At 37.4% G+C, this 21,415-nt stretch overlaps 3 protein-coding genes across 6 annotated transcripts; 1 reads left to right on the top strand and 2 right to left on the bottom strand.

The window, feature by feature from the left end:
• Positions 1–288: 288 nt before the first annotated feature.
• tmem59 (transmembrane protein 59) lies at positions 289–4,483 on the bottom strand. Of its 2 annotated transcripts, none has more exons than XM_056742728.1 (8): positions 4,272–4,483; positions 3,950–4,055; positions 3,751–3,845; positions 3,492–3,644; positions 3,256–3,331; positions 2,748–2,877; positions 2,547–2,664; positions 289–947 (listed from the first exon to the last, which is right to left on the bottom strand). In XM_056742728.1, the coding sequence occupies exons 1-8, from the start codon at positions 4,425–4,427 to the stop codon at positions 789–791; spliced, it is 993 nt and encodes a 330-aa protein (XP_056598706.1). In that variant the 5' UTR covers positions 4,428–4,483; the 3' UTR covers positions 289–788. The 2 variants fall into 2 exon arrangements, with proteins under 2 accessions (XP_056598706.1, XP_056598707.1); XM_056742729.1 differs by having other exon boundaries at positions 2,748–2,874; positions 4,272–4,481.
• Positions 4,484–4,686: 203 nt separating this feature from the next.
• On the bottom strand, positions 4,687–16,115 carry u2surp (U2 snRNP-associated SURP domain containing). 2 transcript variants are annotated; one of them, XM_056742726.1, is made up of 26 exons: positions 15,983–16,115; positions 14,999–15,097; positions 14,661–14,772; positions 14,342–14,463; positions 14,195–14,262; positions 14,021–14,109; positions 12,390–12,425; positions 12,191–12,273; positions 11,921–12,086; positions 11,622–11,833; positions 10,972–11,015; positions 9,725–9,829; positions 9,530–9,596; positions 9,277–9,455; positions 9,010–9,172; positions 8,847–8,926; positions 8,640–8,727; positions 8,403–8,549; positions 8,115–8,295; positions 6,411–6,485; positions 6,247–6,310; positions 5,974–6,130; positions 5,783–5,893; positions 5,577–5,704; positions 5,285–5,452; positions 4,687–5,172 (listed from the first exon to the last, which is right to left on the bottom strand). In XM_056742726.1, the coding sequence occupies exons 1-26, from the start codon at positions 16,025–16,027 to the stop codon at positions 5,034–5,036; spliced, it is 2,928 nt and encodes a 975-aa protein (XP_056598704.1). In that variant the 5' UTR covers positions 16,028–16,115; the 3' UTR covers positions 4,687–5,033. The 2 variants fall into 2 exon arrangements, with proteins under 2 accessions (XP_056598704.1, XP_056598705.1); XM_056742727.1 differs by lacking the exon at positions 12,390–12,425.
• Positions 16,116–18,436: 2,321 nt separating this feature from the next.
• LOC130417931 (alpha-tocopherol transfer protein-like) lies at positions 18,437–21,087 on the top strand. 2 transcript variants are annotated; one of them, XM_056743802.1, is made up of 6 exons: positions 18,437–18,668; positions 18,760–18,991; positions 19,767–19,920; positions 20,085–20,278; positions 20,354–20,464; positions 20,569–21,087. In XM_056743802.1, exons 2-6 carry the CDS (start codon positions 18,797–18,799, stop codon positions 20,773–20,775), a joined length of 861 nt encoding a protein of 286 aa, XP_056599780.1. In that variant the 5' UTR covers positions 18,437–18,668; positions 18,760–18,796; the 3' UTR covers positions 20,776–21,087. The 2 variants fall into 2 exon arrangements, with proteins under 2 accessions (XP_056599780.1, XP_056599779.1); XM_056743801.1 differs by having other exon boundaries at positions 18,757–18,991.
• Positions 21,088–21,415: the final 328 nt, after the last annotated feature.

Below are 21,415 nucleotides of genomic sequence, written 5' to 3'. Positions count from 1 at the left end.
CATTATGTCTTTTTTTGTAAAGGCTTCATTGGCATATGCGGGGCAACATACAGTTATACACAAAACAAATTCATTTTGAGTAATCACTTGTATGTGCACTGTGAATATATATTAGTTGGGTCCAGAAGATATAAACTTTGTAACAACCTCAGCATTTGTACATAATAGCTCTGTAGACCTGACGTGTCTACAAATATGCATTTTGTTCATTCTGAACAATTGACAAAACACTGCGCCGTTGAAAAAAACGTATCAATGACATTGTTTACAAAACAAGGGAACCAAACAGATTTTTGGAAGGTTGTTTATTAACAGTATTAATTAAAAATTGGAGAAAAAAAATCATTTACATCCCCTGAAATTGACTTAACGATGATTTTATGACAGTTCAAAAATGTTCACACACCATAACTTTGTTTATGAGTAAACAGTACCTTAAACATAAATCAAAATATCAAAAAGTTTTGCTGTTAAACACAAATCACAAGCTGTTATCGATTACACCAAAAGGATCTTTACAAAAGGGTAGTAAACACTCAAGGAAAACTGAGATCCTACAGAGGTTTCATTCTGACAGGTAATGCCTCTAAAGTGCCAAAACAGACTAAATATTTCCCAATAGTCCACACCTTACAAATTTAAAAAAGGAGAAACATAATCCATAATAGCGAGTTTGAAACAATAATCACACTTTTGACTGAGAAGACCAAATATCTATTTATAAGACTTATTCATAAGCATGAAGACCCCCATTTCCAGATGTTTCTCTTTCGTTGTTTCAGTGGTCTTTATATGTTAGACTGATCCAGGTTGACCTTTGATGGAAGAGGCCCTGCTTCCTGCTCCCCTTCCCCTCCAGGAGATCTAATAATGACCAGAGACGACTGCATATAAGGGACCAGTTTCTGATCCTTCATGTGCTCCTTGTCCCCATATATGCTTAGTTTCTATCGAAAGAAAGTGAAACAAAGGAGAAAAATACTGGGATCAGAAATTGTTTATCAGGTGAGTTTCTTAATGGCTAGCTACAATGGCATCACAAATAAACTGTCAATTCTCTTCAATTTCAAGAAGGAACACAACAAAAGATATAATATACATTTTTTAATCACACTTGAAAATTAATGAATTGTATTGATATATTAAGGGTGCGTTCATATTTGTAGTATGGTTATTTTGGTAGTCCTGGTTCGTTTAGTGTTCAGACTGGCATTTTAACAGCAAACCTAAAGATATTGAATCTAACAGCTTACCTGTATAGAAACAACGTGATTGGACCGCTTTTATGATTTATATTATAAAATGGAACTTACCAGAGATCTAAACCAATGCTGTTTGCCGGGTTATACATGCTCAGTGTATGCCTACGCATATGAGGGTATTTTTAGACATCATTAAGGCTTTTAACACTTGAAATCGTTTACCCCGCGTTATTCTAAACACCAGGTAAACTGAATCCTCGGTAAGACTCTGGGTATTCATAACCTGATGTTACACACGGTCCATCACTAAACCCTGGGTAAACATTCTTATTTGCATATTTGTGGTGTCAACCGTCATGATTGGATAATACTGCAGCGTCAAACTGACTGAATAAAAATAGTGCTTGGTCACTTTAAATAACTGAATACCACGTTGTTCCACATCCTGGAAGAAATGACGCCTCACAAATCATTTTGGCTGTTTTAAGCCTCCTAAAACGTTACTTACTCAAATAAATGACAACTCAAAGGATTGTTTACACAGTGCACAGACTTTCTGTGACTGTGTACAGCTTGTGAAATGAGTCAAGCGCTGTTCAGTTTTTGATCAGGTGTCTGTTGCTAAGCGTCTGGTTGTATCATTCTACCCCAGCTTCATTTCACACTGCATACATTTGGCACCACAATGCAGGGTTAATCCTTCATAACCCGGGTTAAATGCGGCGATAAGAAATAAGATAACTCGAGGTTAAGCGCAATGTGAAAAGCCCTATGATGTGTTTAAAACAGTCAAAACAGCACCAGGAATTCCTCCGTTACATCCGAAATCACTTGATTTTCGGGTCATATATTGTTATTGTTCCTGTTTTGGGTTCGCCAGAGTTCTTTGAAAGTGGACAGAGACCCATCTTTTCACCCGTCTCGGTCCGCTTGTTTGGTGCGCACCAGGGTTTGGGTGGCTGCGTTCACACCTAAACAAATAAAACGCACTAACAGAGCAATCGCACCAGAGTTTGTTTTAATTGAACCAAACATGGCATATGTGAACACACCCTAAGTATCAAACCAAGTGATGTTCACACTTTTAAAGAATGTTTTTCAGGGAAAAGTAAGTTAAATCATAAAATAATTTCTAATTAAAAAGAATTACACAACATATACCAGTTTTAAATGTCGAAACGGATTTTTGTGCCGCTGTAAACACACGTAGTATCAAATTTACCCAGTGAATGGATCATCTATTCAATTGATCTTTGCCTTGTTTGCAAATCTTCTAGAAATGAAACGCCTCTTTCACACGTAAATCCCCATGTATGACAAAGCTGGTAAGCGAGATGCGTTTACCTCAGCAGGAACATACTGCTCAACAGCAGTGGACACTGTGGCACAACAGATCCAGATTAAAACCAACACAGACAGAACCATGGTGGTAGTCAGAATCCAGCCAGGCAGCCACGGGTTCCTATAAAAAACAAGATAATATGAATATTTATAAAAAAATTGCAGAACAATAGGATTCCCTATACAGATCAAGGTGTGACCAACCTTGAGAAACAGCTGAAAAGATTGTAGTCATCTTCAGAGTTTCTTTTATCGATGAACATGTCTCTGTCTCTCTCTTGAATGAACGTCATTGGATAGTCTTTATAAACAGGGTTGTTTATTTCCTGATCTACTTTACAAAACACAAGGGGACCATAACAACATTTAAGAGATGATACAGTATTTTTATGATTATAAAAGTGCTGTCTTTAAACTCTACAGCGCTTCCGGCACCAACAAAATTAAACAAATATTAATAATTTCCCAACCAACCCACTGTGGTCCATTGTTTAAACTTGAACTGGTAATTCTAGGAAAAACTTTTTTGTATTCTTGGTCTCAAACAAACAGATTACGTTCTGTTTCGGTGCCACTAACGCTGCAGAGATTATAAAAACACCTTTAAAATACGGTTTATTATCATTTAAGTCTGTAAATCTGTGAAAAGCATTATAATTTATAACATCGGAAAATTAGTGACCCAGAAAAGACAAGAAGCAGAAGTGCTTACAGGTGCTCTGTGGCTCCGTCTCTACTGCTTCGCTCTGAAATTCCAGCTGAGGGATAAACTGAATTTGCGGCACAGACTGATAAGAGAAATCAATCTGTAATCAGTTACACTTAAACTTGTTTTTTCATGCACTCTACATGTCATACATCCCTAAGAATACGTCAAGATCTTTTTAACAATACACATAATTAGAAAAAGTCCAATAATTGACATGTTACATAACATCAAAACTTTACCTGGAAAATGACCACTTTGCCATCGTCTGCCTGGAGATAAAATGTCCAGGATGAGGTGATGAAGCTGTGGGCTTGGCTCATCATGTCTTCCCAAATACCTCTCACCAAAGTCAGCGGATATAGAAGATGGATTTTGGGGATCATAGTCAACAGCTTCCCATGCCATACAAAAGAAAAACATGTGGAACAATATATATGGGAATTGGGAAGAAGCATTTGCTGGGTTGTACAGAAGAGTCGAATGCTTTGTTCACAATACCTCTTCCATTCTTTGCTCTGCGAATGGCAGTTGACTCTGACACCCAAGATTGCAGGCATATTGTTCTTCCGACTGTGTGTAGGCCTCGCGACACGCTGCGGGAAGTTAAAGAAACGCAAGTGATTATAAAACAATTACAATTATAATGGACTTTGAGTGAAAAATGACTTTACACAAGCAACGCTTATATTCACGTTACCCGACTCGCATTCTGATTTGGTTTCGTTGAGATCCTTGCTGTCACCCACAAACTGACAAATGGAGAAGAGACGACAACCTCTTTGACAGGCGTACAGAGCCTCTTCCTACCAAAACAAAAAGGCCAAAATAAACATACGACTGCACTTTCCATGCTTCCATTTTCTATTAACTTTATTCATTCTTTGCGATATGTAATCTCTTACAAATACATAATTACTGACTAAAGATAAAAGAACTACACAGCGGTAATACGTTCGCATTGTCTTAAAGAAAACAAAGCTGGTTGAATGTTTTGGATAATCAGTGAAGCTCACGCTTACCCGTGGATAAGTATGCAAACTGTAGGTCATTTGACATGTTTTATGGCAGGATGCCGTGTTTCCCAAAACAGCATCAAACACATCGGAAGATCCTGAAGTGCTCACAATTATGCAGAAAAAGCTCAGTAAAATCCCGGCGGACCGCACAGCACTCATTTTTCTTAAGTATTGAACGTCGAGGAACGACGCTTCCTTGTTTGGGGAGCTGTGAAGATATCGCGAGATTTTGCAGAGCACACACTGCGCATGCGCGTGACTAAACGAGTTCTTAAAATACAATCATTACAAAACAAATACTAAATAATTTGCAAAGTATCGATTTGGTATCGTCATCGAGATTACGTATTACAAATAACTTGCATTGTTACATATGTTTAGTTTTTACTAGTGCAAAAATATCAGAACGAAAGAGGCATCACATACAACGTTCTTTATTGAAAAGCAAATATCTATACAACTGAAACGTACACTATTTTAATTTAAGTCAGTTTCAAGGGATCTAAAAACCGTGACAAAAATAAGACAATTGTTTTCACCTTGATGGGGTACTTTGCCCTCAATGCAGCCATTCTTTTCTCAACATCAAAGGTAGTTCCTAAATGACATTATAAAACACCCTATAGGTTACCCTTGAGAACACAGTTTGTGCACAATGCTTCAAAAAGAGTGGCTGAAAGAGAGAATGTCTCCCACATTGTTTTACAGGACAAATTCGAGGCACAAAAGAACACCCAGACACATTCTTTATAAAAGCCAGCAGTCTCAGTGTTTGCTCTTTTTGGATTTCTTGTGAGAGCGGTGAGGCGATCGTGACGGAGATCTTGATTTCTTTGAGGATTTTTTGGGTGTTCTTGACCTGGACCTGCGTGACCTTTTGGGCGTTCTTGGCGGTGAAGGAGACCTAAAATGATAAATAAAACCGATTAACATCTCCGTCTGGCAATAATTCTGTGGACACACTAATTTACACTGACAACAAAATACCGGGACAAAGAAGAAATTAATTCGTATACCTTTTTGTTGATTTGCGGTTGCTTTCTCTAGGTGAGTCTTTATAGGAAGATCTAGAACTGTCTTTTGTATAGGATCTTTCAGAGCGCTCGGAGCGTGGTGATGGTGATCTGCCGCGCCTACTGCTGCTACTTCGGGTGGGGCTGGGTGAGGGGCTGTGTCTTCGTTTTCTGGGGGCAGGGAGAGGAATAACAGAATGTGTTATATACATCAGGTCAATGTGGCAGTATTAATGCAGCAAAACTATCTTAAATGGTCTTTAGAGTTTTACAGATTTATTTTGAGGTCTCTTACTTCTCTTTTCTGCTTGGTGTGGAGTCATCTTTGTCCTTTTCTTTATATGACACATCAGATTTCTCCTTGTCTTTCCTCTCTTTTTCTTTCTCTTTGTCCTTTTCCGTTTCTTTCTCTTTCTCCTTCTCCTGAACAAGAAAAAAAATTGTGGCTTTAAACAACAGAAAAGTGAGAACAATACGATTTACAATTTAGCTGCTTCTCACCCTCTGTAGTAACTTGTCCCGATAAAGCTCTACTTGTTCTTGAATACTCTGTCCGGACTTTTTGGGTCGTTTTCCAGATTCAAGTTCATCTTGAAACTTCATGACTTTAAGCTGCAAACGGAAAGAAAAGTAAATGTATAATCTTCAAAAATATTAAACTTCTGTTTCTTTTAATAAGAATTTAGGTATACCTCAATTTCTCGTAGTTTGGCACGTTTTTCCTCGCTCGTCTCAGAAAATTTTGCAGACTTTAAATCATATTCTTCTCTTATAGGATTAGAATAAGACTGGTGCTCTGCAGAGCTGGAGTTCTTCAGAGAGTCTTTGCTCTCGGTTTCATGTGTTGTCCTGTGACAAAATATTCCCAAAGTGAATTTAGTCAAAAGAACATAACGGATGGTTTTTTTGCAGATATAGAAATGATCAAGAAAGTGTCACTCAAACATATAGTTCAAAGAACTAACCTCTCTTTACTTTTCTCAGATTCTTCAGGCAATTCAAAGACCTCCCATTTTGATGTGGTTATGGCTAAAAATAAGAGGATAATCAATTTGCTGGAAACAAATTCCATGAAAAAAAAACTCAAAATTGAATTATGTGTTGAAAATCTGCAGGAGTTAGGACTAACCTTGAGCTTCCAAAGCAGCACCATCCACTGCTTCCCATTTTGAAGGGGCCACCTTAAAACCTGGCTTCTGCTCCACTGAAAGGGAAAAACAATTTTAAAGAACACATGCGGTTTTGTAAATGCACGTAACATGAATGAGAAAAAAAACATTAACCTTAAGGCAGGGCTCGACATTAACTCTTGTCCGGGACAAGTGAATGTATTGTATGAGTGAGAGAGAATTTTATTTGCCCGACCGGACAAGCAACTTGAAAAAAAAAACAGTACGACATATGTAGAATAACAAGAATATGTGCATTAGACAGAGCTGCGTGTTTGTCGTGGTTGTGCTCGTTTTTGTGTGACAATGATCAATGGCGCACCGCACGGTGTTCAAATGTCATCTGGCTGCTCTGCATGTCTGAGTGAATCATGTGCACAGCTTAACATACAACACGAGTGATGGTTGAGGATTTATCTGTGACTGCACTGTTTGAGGATATGAACACAAGAACTTCATCTCCAGAGTGGCTCTGTGAGTTTAATTTACGATTGTTTTACTGTTTGAGTGAAGCTATCTGCAAACAAGCGTCTTCCCGAAGATTCGTCAAAATAAAAGTCCAGTTAAATTGAACACTCAGACAAAAAATACTGTAGTGTGCTATTAGTATTTGCAATTGAAGATGGAAGTGATCTATACTATAGTAAAGTTAAAAAACAATGTATTAAGAATTTTACTGCAGTTTACTATAGTAAATAGAATATTATAATACAGTAATTTATGTGGAAAAATATACCATTGTTGTATAGTAAAAGAGGAAAAACACAGAACTTACAAATATTAAAACAAATTTAGGTGATTTAAATGATATGGTCCTAATTTATCCATCTGTATGTAACAATGTCTTGCCAGTTATCTGCATATTCATAATCAACTACACTTGCACATTTCTGCCTGTGCTACGAAACTTTATACCTCTCTCACAACAGTGCTATGTGCAAAAAAGTTAACTTACAGGCTTAACACTAATAATAATTAATGCTTGCCTTTGTTTTATAGCAGTCACGGAGAGTAGGTCTATAACCAAATTCAGGCGGCCAAAGCTGACACTAGGTAAAATGCTTAAGCAGACTTGGCAATCTAAATCTGAACCAATTATATTGATTATGTTATGTGATAATTCAAATGAAATGTATGTTTTTCATCTTTGGACAAGTAATTTTTGTACTTGACAAGTGAATGACATAAAAATGTGTTCAATCACATAACAATGCTTAAGACCTGCTCTGGGCCCGATTCACATTTCGAGACTTTTCAGCACCCATATTCTTATTTTAAATGTAGACGCCCGGCAGGCGCACGCAAATAGGCGCCACGTTGAGCTAGAAATAGTTTAACATTTTGGAGTGCCGGACGAGCACTGCGTGTCATTTGAATAGAAAAAGAGGCCGTTTTAGACGCGAAATGGGCCTTAGAAGGCATAACGATATCATTACTGACTTCAGAACAAATTTTATTTAACTGAGATTTTATTCAGTGGTTAGGGCTTTCCTGTGGCTCAGTGGAAAGAACATTGCACTAGCAATGCCAATGTCATGCGTTTCGATCCCAGGGGATTGAATTTAGTAAGAAACAAATGTATAGTACAATGCAATGCAAGTCGCTTTGGAAAAAAGCGTCTGACAAATGCATAAATGTAACATTTTTATTTTTAGCAATCTTACAAGGAACGCCATCCAGGTCATCGTCCACTCCCTTGATAGGCACTCCATCCAGGTCGTCAAGAGGTGCACCATCAATTTGCGCTCCATCAATGGGTGTCCCATCAACATCATCCAGAGGAGCACCATCCACATCCTCTTCCACAATAGGAGCACCATCAATGTCGATGCTGGTCTCCAATTGCTGAATAAAACAAAACATCCATATTTAGTCTATGAATAGACCAGTTCTGACTCTGGTACTTTGATGTTACAATTCCGAATCTATGAACCGAGTGAGCCATTACTTACCACACTAACTTCTGGAATCAACTCTACAATCTCCTTTTCTGGATCAAGGGTGACAAGTCCCAAGAAAATGTTCTGAAGTTTAATCAGGAAAGGATCCGGATACACTGTCCAGTCCTCCCATGCACGGAAACAGGACATTACTCTTTGCTGCAGAGATAAAAATAAACATCAAGTTCTGAAATTCTACATACTGAAAACATTTCTGTTAAATAGTAGTGTAACAACAAGAAGTCGCACCTTGAAATGCTCCGATTGTAAGTGGCCTTGTATTGTCTTATATGTAGAGTTGAGGTCAGAAAATATCTGCCCAAGTTTTGTTTCAAAGCTGTAAAAGAATGACAGACGCTAACATTAAACTAATTCATATACTAATATAACTAATATCTAACATCATTTCTGTGCACCTAAAAATGATCACATCTTATAAAATCATGACACACTTACAATTTCCTGTAGTAAGAGGCATTCGCAACTTTTGCAGAAGAGTTATACAACACATCCGACACCAAATATAACCTAGCAATCTGAAGAAACAAAAAAAGAATGGGAGTAAAATTGAACACACCAAAAGTGTCTGATAAATAGTAATTCTACTGCAAAGTCTTACCTTCTTTGGCAGAGGGGTTTTAAGTATAGACAAAGCCTCAGCTATGCATTCCACAATCTCCTCTGCTGCATCAGCATGTGTAAGGCAGAAGAGCATGGCTTCAGCAATGTCACTCTTCCTTGGCGTAAGACCTCGAAGGATCTCCTCCAGTTTATCCCTTTCACTGCAACAGGAAAAAATTCAGTACGTACACTCAAAAGCCTGAATAGTTAATCTCTCAATGAAATTAACCTCAAGACAGAAAACAAAGATGTTTGATATGCATACTCGTCTTTTAGGGAGCCCTTCTTGCTGGATTCTTCATCATCAACATCATCCTCCTCATCTTCATTTTCGCGTTCTTCAGTAGCGCCGTGTAAATATGGGTTCAGGGGAGGTGGTCGCCAGTTAGATCCATTCTTAAACATCCTGAATTCCTCAGTTTTCCATTTTGTTGGAGAGTCGCCCTACGAGTAAATCATATGTTTGTAAAAACTGGGCTTCATTTTCTATAAATCATAAAATAACTAAAAGCACTAACCTGTAATATTGTGTACAACTTCCACCGGTAATAAACATGAGCCGGACCTTGATTTTCAAATAAAAATCTGTCAAACCCATAAAACAATGTTTAATTACAGACCACCCTCAGAGAACCAGCACAGAACATAAAAAAGTAAATCACACATTGACTTTTCATTCACTGACTTCACGCTTAATAAAAATAATTCCGCACCTGTAGAGTGGATTGTTAATCTCTCGGTTCATGATCATGGCCTCAAACATGGGTCCCTCACGCACCACAAACTCGATCATTCGATGGATTAGAGAGAGCAAATTCCTACAAGAAAGACACAGTTAAAGCGAAACAGATTCAGCGCCATCACCTAAACAGCTCCTATTCCTACAAAATGACATCTGATGAAATGCAACGTTTTTGCCCTTAATCAACAGACATGCTTTTTTTGAGTTTTTAAGATTTAAAACTGACTTGCAGTGTGACAGCTTGTAACAATCAAAGCATGTAAACCCTCTCTACATGTACAAAATCTAAGCCATGGGATGCTTCCCTCGTGACTTATAACTGGATCTTCCACCGACACCCTAAATGTGATGTTATGTGACCTATTCTGTTTTTGGAAAATAGATAAGTGTGAATGGAGAGGGACAAAAATCTCGTAAGCACTTCTAAAGTCAGTTAAGGGATTGGGTCAATAACTGGGGTCCCTGATCTGACTTGTGAAGTGGTCCATAAATCAACAGATGATGTTTCTCTAATGTACTGAAACACAAATCACAAGTATTGGAGCCGATCATACCGATGTCAGGCAATCATTGTGTATACTTTCCCCAATCCATCCCGTGACGCTTTTCAGGTCCCTCGCAGCTGCAGACAGTTCAACTTGTGCTGCTCACCAAGGCCAATGTCAAAGGTCACTGAGACTATGGGGATAGGGTGTCGCTTTTGAAGCACGCTACTGTGGCAGTTGAAGTGAGCAATAGCCAGAGGGATTGTCTATCAGCAACTGTGACTAGGTGATGGCGTATTCTGTAGTGATTTAGTTTGTAAATTAGTAGCAGTGTAATGAATCACGGCTGATGATTTTTAATCCGAAACCTTAACACCAAACAACCAAACTGTCAGCCATGCCTAACCAAAGACATGTAAGATGACTGTCTATATAAATAACATCAATCATTTGGTATAGAAACAAGATAAGTCAAGGATCTTAAACACAGTGAGTTCTCATACTAATGCTAACTTCTCCACCCGGACAACATAACGCAGACCCTTTGACGAGTTCAAAATATATCTGCAGTTTGTATAATTGGTAGATCTTTTCCTGGGTTTCATGCAAGGCCTCAACTATTGCTCACCCAAACCAGCCTTTGGTAGTATGCGTATGTCCAATCATTCAAACTACAGAGATGGGATAAGTTCTCTACAATTCATAAGAATTTGGAAAAAAGAAAATCATGTACCTTTCTGTTGGGATAACCACTTTGACTATGGCTTGCGACAGAGTCTGGATATGAAGTCACATCAGATAATAAACATAGAATATATGTGAGTATTGTTAAAAAGAAACAAGCATAATACTAAATGCAACATATACTCCTACAACAAACTAATGTGTTCTATGGAGTCAGTTTTAAAACTTGACTGAACACATACCCTAGCAGAAAAGAAAACAAAAAGCTACTTGATATACATTAATAATATATTTTTTTAACATTTCTCAAAATTACCCCCTTTACAAACATAAGCATATTTCTTTCAACACACAATATCAAAATGAATAGCATCTTAACCTAACTTTGATAAGCACCAAAGCCTACAATATGTATTGTCCAATGAGAAATCTACACTTACCCGTACATTCAGCATGGTACATATGTCATTTATATTATGTTACAAATGTGGTTCAATTGAGCAAAACTACACAATTCTAAAAACACAAACCTTAATGCACAATAAAGGAGAGCAAAAATAAATAAAAAACAATAAGTGTTGCACTTTATCCCCAAATGAAATTACAATATATTGAGACATTCCTAGAAAAGTCAGTGTTCCTAACTAAATTTTTGACCATGCTAACGGAAATCTTTTTGTCCAACGTGTGCCAAGTTACCTTCTCAAACTCCTCTTTGCTCTTGGGAGGGGGAGGCATAGGAGCATTGGTGTTCTTCAGCCTTTCTTTGGGCTGGGCATTAAAGGGCAGTCCAGAGGGTGGAGGCGGGAGGGTGTGCTCCATCATCGAAGGTGGTATGTATATGGGGTGAGGAGGAATTGGTACACCTTTGCCCCATCCCAGTTTCATTTCAAAATTCATTATCATTTTTGCTGAAATAAACAACATTTCCAGAATAGATCAATGACTTAATAATAAAATAATAAGAGCTAAGAATTAATAGTTGGGTAGACATTTACCATTTAAATTTTTAAGAGCACGTTCAGCATCTCTTCTCGTCATGAAGGCAACAAAACCACAGTTCCTGTCTCTTGCCCTCTCCTCATCAGTCCTGGGCCACATAATTTTTACACTGGCTAATGGACCGTAGCGACCAAATTCCTGACAAAGCATCTCCTCATTCATCTGTAACATAGAGAGCAAATATCAGAATGGAAGACGATTTTGTTCATGTATCATCTCTAGTATGGAGATATCAGCAAAAATAAAAATATAACATATAAAGTTACCTGAGGATTTATGTTTCCTAAATAAAGATTTGTAGTTGTTGGATCACCAACATCATGTGAACCAGGAGCTGAATCATCCAAAACTGAAAAGAAAAACAACTGAATGGCAAATCAATTTTTATCACCTTTGCACCACAATGAGTCACAAACACCAAATTGGTTACATGATTGCATTACACAGTATATAAAACAAAATTACCACTGGATGGACGGTTTCTTCGTGAAGAACCATCCGCTAAAAGAAGCAGAAAAGCAGCGTGAATTTTGTTTCCTTCATTATGGATTATACGCTGATAGGGGTGGCCATGATATGCAGGAGCAATGACTTGAATGACTGAAAAGAACAGTACACAGGGGAAAACCCTACTACTACAGGGCTATTCAATTAGTTTGTCATGGGGGCCAGTGAAAAGCATCCTAAATGAGGGGTCGGAGGGATACGGCTTGCAATATGAGGGAAAATAACAACAAGAAAAAAAAATCGTTTTCAATTTTCTTTTTTTTCTTCACTAATCAATAGTACTATATTTGCCCAAATAAAAAAATGTTCAGTTTAATTAAGTATTCACTTTTTAACTATTTAAAAACCTGCATTAGATATGTTGAACCATACAGGGAAAAAAACAAATGTTTTTAAATCTACTTAAATATAAGTAAAAAAGTTCTAATTTTTTTAAAGGTTATTTTTATTATGTTACAATCACATTTTCTTTAGTTTACTAAAGTAAATAACATACTCTGTAAAAATCAAGAGGGATGTTGTGGTAAACTGGAATTTTATTTTTACGGGTCGCCGCAAAGGGGTTTGACAGTTGCTTTTTTCCATTCTCACATGAAACAGGAACAGTAGCCTACATATGCAAGTATTCTCTGAAAGCTCCACCAGCAAACGCAAAATAATTTCAGATTACATATTTAAACACCATTTGAATATTTCAAAATTAAATGCACAATTTGAAGTCTGTTCCTACATCCAACTGCACCATTCTGCGTTATACAGCAAACATGCCTGGATTCCGCGATTCAATCATAGGGCCCTAAAATGGGAGCCAGTATGTTGTATTTTTGCCCCATTATACACCCAAAGTACTCTCCTACTTTTAAACATGCTGATTTTGTATTTTAAACTGCACAACAACAAAATCGGTGCATTGTTAGATGCCAAAGCAGGCTTTTCTACTTTCAACCTGTTCATTGGTTTTATTTTGAAACTGCAAAACAAAAAAGGAAATTCAGTGAAACAACATTAACCTACATAGGCCCTGTTCTCCGGTGCACAATTCCCCGCTCTTGCCTCAGTACTTTTTAAATGTCCTATTCTTGCTAGTGAAAAGTCAGAAATGAAACTAATAAATGTTCACATCAGTCGTCGTCCTGCTCACCGCGTCTCACAGTAGAGACTGCTTGCGAGTCGCGCCACTCGCCTGTGTTCACACCAAACGCGAGCAATGGTGTTAAACGCTCTTTATTACTGTCGGGAAAAGTTTGTTAGTTTGGTGTGAGTGAGGTGAAAACTCTTCTCGCGAATTCATAGCTATTTGAAAACTTGCAGCCCCTGCCACGGGTGTGCGTCTATGCGTGTCTTTACGTTGACTTTGTATGTAATTTACTCGCGGCAAACTGTGCTGCTGCAGTTCGTGCTGAATGGAACAGACGCGCGTCACTTCATAACTGTAGTGTCAGTTCCCTACTGAACTAATTTATTCTAGAGATTATTTTTTACACTATGCTTGAAAGGCCGGAACAAATTACATTGAGGGCCAGGGTCGGCACACAGGCCGTCAATTGAATAGCCCTGCCCTACTACATCTATGCATCAAAACAACTTACACGATCGTCGTCCTTCCGCTGGGAGAACCGGCTCAAAGCGACTGACTCTTCCCTTCAACCTGTGACGTTCATCACGTTCCTCCTGTATCCTGCAAAACAATAAAGGATTAAATTACGATCTTATTTATGTTGAAGGTGCTATTGTCGGTTAAAAACAGAGGAAAAAACACCAACTGTTTTAGTTCTTCCTTGAAGAGTTCAAGGTTGCTCTTTTTCTTTTCCTTTTCTGCCTTCTTTGATGCCTAGGCAGAAAACAGAGAATACATGGATATAAAAACACAAACTTTTTTATTATTTTTATTTAAATAAAAACACACGTACATTGCGTTTGTCTATTGATAAAAACTGTTGGGGAGTATCCAAAGGTAAAAAACTTTTTGACTCTGAAACTCTCGACTTCGGTTTGTAAAGCTTTCCTTTCTTCTCATCAGCTGCTGCCTCCTCTATAAAATATGAAGCAGCACAATAAAGAAAAACATATTAATTTGTCCAAAATAGTTGTCAAAAATAGTCAATTATTCTCACAAGCATTCACACCATTTTTCATTTAAAATCAGTGGAATTCAACACTATTATCCTTGACACATCTGATATAACAAACCATATGGTCATACCAGGAACTTGCAAAGGACAGACATACCTTTAGTAGCATTTGCAATGCCACCACGGACAAAAGTCTTCACTTTTCCTTCTCCGCCCTCAAAGGCAGCAAGAAATTCCTCATAGATCTCTGCAGCTGCTCTTTCATCCTCCTATAAAAACACAGACTGACTTAATCATACAGCAATGCACAATGACATTAAATCTGTGCTCTAAAGCCTGTGAGAATTGAATGGACATATTTAGTTCAGTTGCAGATTGGAAACCAGCAAAATGTTTGTCTTTTTACTACTAACAGACATCAATGCATGTTAGTCAGTACTGTGGGGTTGTTTTATGAATGTTTTGGGACAGCAGAATCTGATCTCAGGTACTCACCTTCTTCTTTATTTCATCTTGCTCTTTCTTACTTAGTGTTCTTTTTGCAACCGCCATCTTCCCGATACTAAAGGCCTTTAATTTACTTTCCAATAAAGCCTGGATGAACATTTGAAAGAAACGTATTATTACACAAGTAATACTGGGGATAAATGAAAGGCCCACAAAGTTAGTAAACTCCAAGAAAAGGAAGTAAAGTAAGTTACCACCATTGATAGATTAAATATTTTAAAGATATCCCAAAGGGACAAGGATACAACAGTAACGTTAGATATATGTTCTCGAAATAAATCTCTATTATTCTTCAGTCACTTAAAATAAGAGCGTCTGCTGAATAAGTGTAACGTTAACCCATACTATAGTACAATCGGACAGATAATGGAGCTGATGTGGCTACAACAGCAATTTATATTTTAAGTCACTATATCATCGTTTCAGTTGACGTTCACGTGGCTAGCAACATTAGCAAATATGACCATATTAGCTTATAAGAACAAAACGTTTACTTACTGAAGATAGCTATGAAATAGCTATTCTCAATTGAATGATGGTGTGTCAATCTATTCTAACGTTACATCACTAAGTTAACTTATCTAACGTTAGAAGTCTACAATCATTTTAGTTCGTGCTTGTGTTAGCTTTGTCAACGCACAATTAACACTGCGGCGAAACGTGTCGTGCGTTTTGGTGGAGTCACATATAGAGCATTGAGATAGTAAATATGATAAAATACCACATATATTAAAGTTGGATTTTAGTCAGGTTTACTTGTTTTGGGCAAAAACGTGCAGCCGCCGGATATCTAGCTAACGTTGACTAGCATGCCAATGAGTTAGCATCACAACCAAACAGCTGAAATTATACTTCGCATGTCACAAAGCAACGCACTACTTTATTCAACATAAAGTTGTTGCACAATTATCTTCATGAGTAAGCGAGGTTTACTTCAACATTATTGATTCAAAGTAAAATGCCATAAAATACCTTTGAGCTGGCTTTCTGCGCCCCGCCTGGCGTTTTGTCCGCCATTTTGCCCGACACTGTGCAAGCGCATGAGGCGCGTTCACATGTGTCTCATGCTGACTGAACGAGTCAATTTGACGTCTTGCTTTCACATAAGACATTAGTGTGCGTCCCAGCAAAAAGTCTTTAGCTCTTGGAGTTAAATCGAAAACTTGATAATACTGAGAGAGTGAATGCATGTAATTTGTTACACAGGACATTTGTTTTATGTAGCTACTGCGAAGTGTCACTGGACGCCGATAAACTTGCTTAGGATGCCATCTATCGTACGAATTTACGTTATCCTTGCTTGAATTTCCCGAGATACACCTTGTGTACGGATGAGCCCATATAGTTCCATAAAAGGCTGAAAAGGATGAATTCATATTACACTAATAAGTTACACAAATCATCACGAATGAGAATCGTAGAGTGGCGTTTATTTCTAGTTTAACCTTCAGGGCTTCACTTTGAACAATATAATTATAGACAACACTTGCAAAACTATAAAATAAATAATTAAAAATTACATACCAATAAACATAGATAATAAATGCTGATGTTTATAAAGAGGTAGATCTAATCATGCAAAAATGGATATGTAGCCTAAGCATCAGAAAAAATTAGGCAGTAGGGCCCTATAACTAGAAAGGTCACTCCAAGCAAGCTGATCAATTGGATTGACAGATATATTTATTTAAAGTCACATTGTGATTATACAGTCATTCAGACAAGTTTTGCAAATACCCATCATTACAAACTTTCTTATGATTCTAATATTATATAGCCACAAAAACAATATTGTAAAATGATTTTAGTATTCTGCTGTTCAAATATCCAATAGCCTACTTCGGCATTCAACATCATAACTATGAATTAAGTAGGCTAGATTATTGTGGTGTGGTGTCTGGCTATACAAGAGCTTGTATTTTCTTATTTGTTGTATTGTTTCTTTCCAATAGCTTTACATTTGTGCACTGTGTTGTAATAAGAAAAACTGAGAATACAACTTGTAACTTGTAAGGGTCTTGATTTTCAAATAAAGCAGGCAATTCATTTCAGTCATAAACACAAGCAGGCGATTTGAATCGTGTTGAAGAAATGGCTCCGCTATTGGCATTCACCGCGTGCCTTAATTGATTTACATTAAATCAAGGTCCACCGTGAACACGTACAGCATCAGCCTAAAAGGCAAATAAAGCTTTTTAAATGTTCCGTACTTTATGACGTTATGCACTACATAATTCAAAAGGACACTTGAGATATTAAGATATGAATATCATTCTCAATAGTGAGGATGCAGTTCTTATCAGATGATAACCGAATCCCGTGTTCAGACTGCAAGTCTGCTGGAGCGCAATAAAATCGGAAGCGCGGTGATGTATTCGCTCCGAAGAATGCCTTCACACTCCACAGCCATCAAATAGAGTCCGGCATCTCTGCAACCTATAAAACATCGAAAACATAACAGTTAAACAATGTGCCAACAGGGCCTGTTCGACATGAACAGTTAACGTCGAGCATCATGCAACATTCTGATAGTATAGCCTAAATAAGAACCAAATGTATGCTTCATGGCATCAAAAGAAAACAATTGATCCCGGTTTCTTATTATAATCTGATGGTCTAATACTAAAAACAAACAAATGGATTTCATATAAAACGTCTGATGTCTGTAAATTCGCCAGCGTCCGTGCGATATCCTGCATCATGACCGTAACTGCATCATCCCGGTGGATGAAACGGATATATTATCTACATTCATTTTAGGATTTAAAGTTGGTGTACATACCTCTGTGAAGTCATGCAAACTTGATAATATCGCAGCTTTGAAATGAATGCCGAGCCAGCGGAATAGCCTAAATATGGAAACTGCGCCGAGCGCTATACGATGGGAGCGTGTGACGTCACCATGCAGACAGATGTCCCTGCGTCCTCGAGTAGAGCTTTATGTCAGAGTCAGCAAATGATATGTGCCTCGCGATCAATTGAGGCTCATAACATAAATGACCATCTTAACATTTTGCATGACACGGATCGCTTGAAAAAAAGTGGCATAATTAAAAGTATCAAAAGTAAGACTTTGATGATGAACTTTGAGATGGAACAATGCAACAGTGACAGTTATGTTTATATATTTTATGGGGACATTCCATTGATGTAATAGTTTTACTGTAAAAAAAGGAAACCTTACCATTAGAGATCACCTTCTGCAATTTTATATTTCCTAAAAATATTATTTTGTGTGATTTAGGCCATAGGATTGTTTCGTCATGTGGGACCCTACATGTCCCCCAAGGATAAGGATTTTTAAATATTGTCATCTTTGTGGAGACATGCACGCACGCACAGACACGTACTACTCGCACATCACATCTTAGGAAGATTTATCAATGGTTCGCTCTCGTTTACTTCTCTACATCTGGAGGAATGACCACGAACGCGTCCCCCACTTCACACAGAAATCTGGACCCAGTGCGACAAAAGGTCTACCGAACTGGATTGGTTAATGTTTGACGAAACGGCATATATGTACAAAGGTGAAATAAACATTAGACTACATCTGTAATGACATGATTTGTGTGTGAGATGGTGGTCTAGTGGGTTAAACCACTGAACTGGTAAATCAAGACACTTTACTCCACGTCGCTCCAGGGGGATTGTCCCTGTAAGTTGCTTTGGATAAAAGCGTCTGCCAAATGCCTAAATGTAAATGTGTATGTAAATGTGCGGCTCTTTCCCTGCCTCTCTTACAGAAGCTGCTGGTCTGAGAGGAGAACATAAAACTGAACAGACATGAAGTCTGCCGAAGTTGAAAACATTGAAGAATTAAATAGTTTGTCTATTGATTCCAGTCGGATTGAAGTGTACTTGACAAAGCTTAAACAAAAAGCAAAGGCAGAAGCAAGCATTGGACACTTGGATTTGTCTAAACCTTTTTTGATACAGTTTCTGAGGGCGAGAGACTTTGATGTTGAACTGGCGCTCAAGGTTTGTAGCATTGCTTTGCTCTTACTGCGAATTTGCCTGACTCGTGCAAACGTGCACCGCTACTTTACTTCTGTAGTGATATGAACACTTTGGTTATACAGGATTTGATTTTAAAGCCATAGCGAGATTTGCCACATGAAAGTAGTCATAGTGTGTAATGTTCAGTAGCCTATTTAGCCTAAAATTCTTGACTTGGCTAAAAACCGAAACAATGTGTTTTGATTACTTTTGGTTCTGATTGACTTATCATACTTTTGACTGCTGTTAAAATAATTGAACATGTTAATATTACGTTCTTGCGTTTAAAATAACATCCATATTTGTAACGTATATAAAAAAGTTAAATTCTGATCAATACAATGTTGACTTTAAACAAGGTATATTTGAGTTAATTTAAGATCTTGCTTTATTAAAATATAATGACATAAAGAATTGCAGAAAGCTTAATCTCAAAATCTATTTATGGTGTTTATATTTAGCCAAAACTTTGAAGAATACCAATTATAACCCCACATAACAAGATGTTAGATATCTCACAGTCTGCATGCATCCAAATCTAATAAGGTGATATTAGTATTCAGGTAACTTTAAAGTTATTGTCCAGAGATTTGATTTAACAGCAGTGAACACATCTTTGCATCATTGGTGTCAGTATAATCATGATAAAATTGTCTTGAAAAAAAACTATAAACTGAGTTTACATATAAACCATAGTGAGAATACTATAGCCAATTCTGTATATATTCTGGAAATGTCTTGTGTCTCCTATACACAGCTGTTGGTTAACTATCACAAATGGAGACAAGAATGTCCTGAAATTACTGCTTATCTGCGCCCATCCTCCGTCATAGGACTTCTCCAAAACAATTACCATGGAGTTCTGAAATCACGAGATGACGCTGGAAGCCGAGTTTTAATCTACAGGATTGGCAAGTGCACATATCAGCATAAATATCTATCTATCTATCTATCTATCTATATATATATATATATATATATATATATATATATATATATATATATATATATATATATATATCTTGTTTTCCGGCTACAATGGCAAATATAACACATTTTCCATCACTGTTTCCAGGTCAGTGGAACACCAAAGAATTTACAGCTTATGATGTTTTTCGTGTGAGCCTCATAACATCAGAGTTGATTGTTCAAGAATGCGAGACTCAAAAAAATGGACTTAAAGTTATATTCGATCTCCAAGGGTGGTGCTTTTCTCATGCTCTGCAGATCACTCCTTCTTTGGCAAAAAAGATATCATCTGTGCTTACAGTAAGTATATATTCAAGAATGAAATTCTCTTTAGATCATGTGAATGAAATAAAAATATCTGCCTTACTGTCATAGGACTCCTTTCCTTTGAAAGTCCGTGGCATCCATTTGATAAATGAGCCCATTTTTTTCCGTCCGGTCTTTGCCATGATTAGCCTATTCCTGCCAGACAAAATGAAAAAACGGGTCAGTCCTATTTATGTACACGTATATAAGACATTGAAGAGAATTCACATTAGTTTATAACATCTATGTTGATGCTATTAACACTGCTGTACTTTTCTTAATAGATTCATATGCATGGTAGTTCATATGCCCAGAGTCTCTGGGGTTTTTTTCCGAAAGCTATCCTCCCTCCTGAGTATGGTGGCACAGGACCCTGCATAGATGAAGTGTGTCAAGAATGGACTGAGTACATTGTGGAGTCTGAAGACTATCTACAAAAGGTCTCAGACTTTGGTGGAGGAGATACTTCACAATGTTCTGCCCACGAATGATTACAACAAAGGCACTTATTGTTTTTGTAAACAGTTCACTTAATATTGGTGAAATTTATCACCCTATTTCTAGGACTGAATGGGGCAGCTTTTAAAAGTGTTTTATATTCCAGACTGGAAAGGCCAAAAGTGACATTCCCGCAGTTACTTATTTTAACGGAATCATACGTTTGCATAATTTTATTGAACTGTATATCTTATATCTTATCTTATACGTGTTTGAGAAATTGACTGTTTTACATTTCTGTACATTGTCGTAATAAAGAATAGCTACACAGACACAATGTGTGGCTCAAATAAACAACCAGAAAATTGCAACAGTCCATGTTTGTATTTTTTTACCAATATCATGTGTACTGTAAGTCTTTATTCAGAGATGTGAGCTCACCAAAACCAACATCTGCTTTACTGCTTTAGGATTCCTTTCCTTTTATTTGATATAAGCTAGGATTTAAAAAAATATGAAACATTTAGATAAGAACAGTACTTTTGTTTTTAACCTGGAGGAATGACCACGATCGCGTCCCCCACTTCACACAGAAATCTGGACCCAGTGCGACAAAAGGTCTAACGAACTGGATTGGTTAATGTTTGACGAAACGGCATATATGTACAAAGGTGAAATAAACATAAGACTACA

Source organism: Triplophysa dalaica, chromosome 3 (assembly GCF_015846415.1).
Source record: "Triplophysa dalaica isolate WHDGS20190420 chromosome 3, ASM1584641v1, whole genome shotgun sequence".
In the NCBI taxonomy this organism is placed as follows: Eukaryota; Metazoa; Chordata; class Actinopteri; order Cypriniformes; family Nemacheilidae; genus Triplophysa; species Triplophysa dalaica.
This window is presented reverse-complemented; position numbering and strand designations above follow the sequence as displayed.

Bases quoted from the DNA above. Each gene is read 5' to 3' on its own strand.
- tmem59 (XM_056742728.1), bottom strand. From the start codon at position 4,427: ATGAGTGCTGTGCGGTCCGCCGGGATTTTACTGAGCTTTTTCTGCATA. The intron at 3,645-3,750 runs GTATTGTGAACA...TGGCATGGGAAG, and splicing joins CAGAGCAAAGAATGGAAGAG to CTGTTGACTATGATCCCCAA. The intron at 2,665-2,747 runs GTTGGTCACACC...TGTTTTTTATAG, and splicing joins CTTTTCAGCTGTTTCTCAAG to GAACCCGTGGCTGCCTGGCT.
- u2surp (XM_056742726.1), bottom strand. From the start codon at position 16,027: ATGGCGGACAAAACGCCAGGCGGGGCGCAGAAAGCCAGCTCAAAG. The intron at 14,110-14,194 runs GTTGGTGTTTTT...ATTGTTTTGCAG, and splicing joins TTCAAGGAAGAACTAAAACA to GATACAGGAGGAACGTGATG. The intron at 6,311-6,410 runs GTTAGTCCTAAC...TCTTATTTTTAG, and splicing joins TGCTGCTTTGGAAGCTCAAG to CCATAACCACATCAAAATGG.
- LOC130417931 (XM_056743802.1), top strand. From the start codon at position 18,797: ATGAAGTCTGCCGAAGTTGAAAACATTGAAGAATTAAATAGTTTGTCT. The intron at 18,992-19,766 runs GTTTGTAGCATT...TCCTATACACAG, and splicing joins ATGTTGAACTGGCGCTCAAG to CTGTTGGTTAACTATCACAA. The intron at 20,279-20,353 runs GTAAGTATATAT...TTACTGTCATAG, and splicing joins AGATATCATCTGTGCTTACA to GACTCCTTTCCTTTGAAAGT.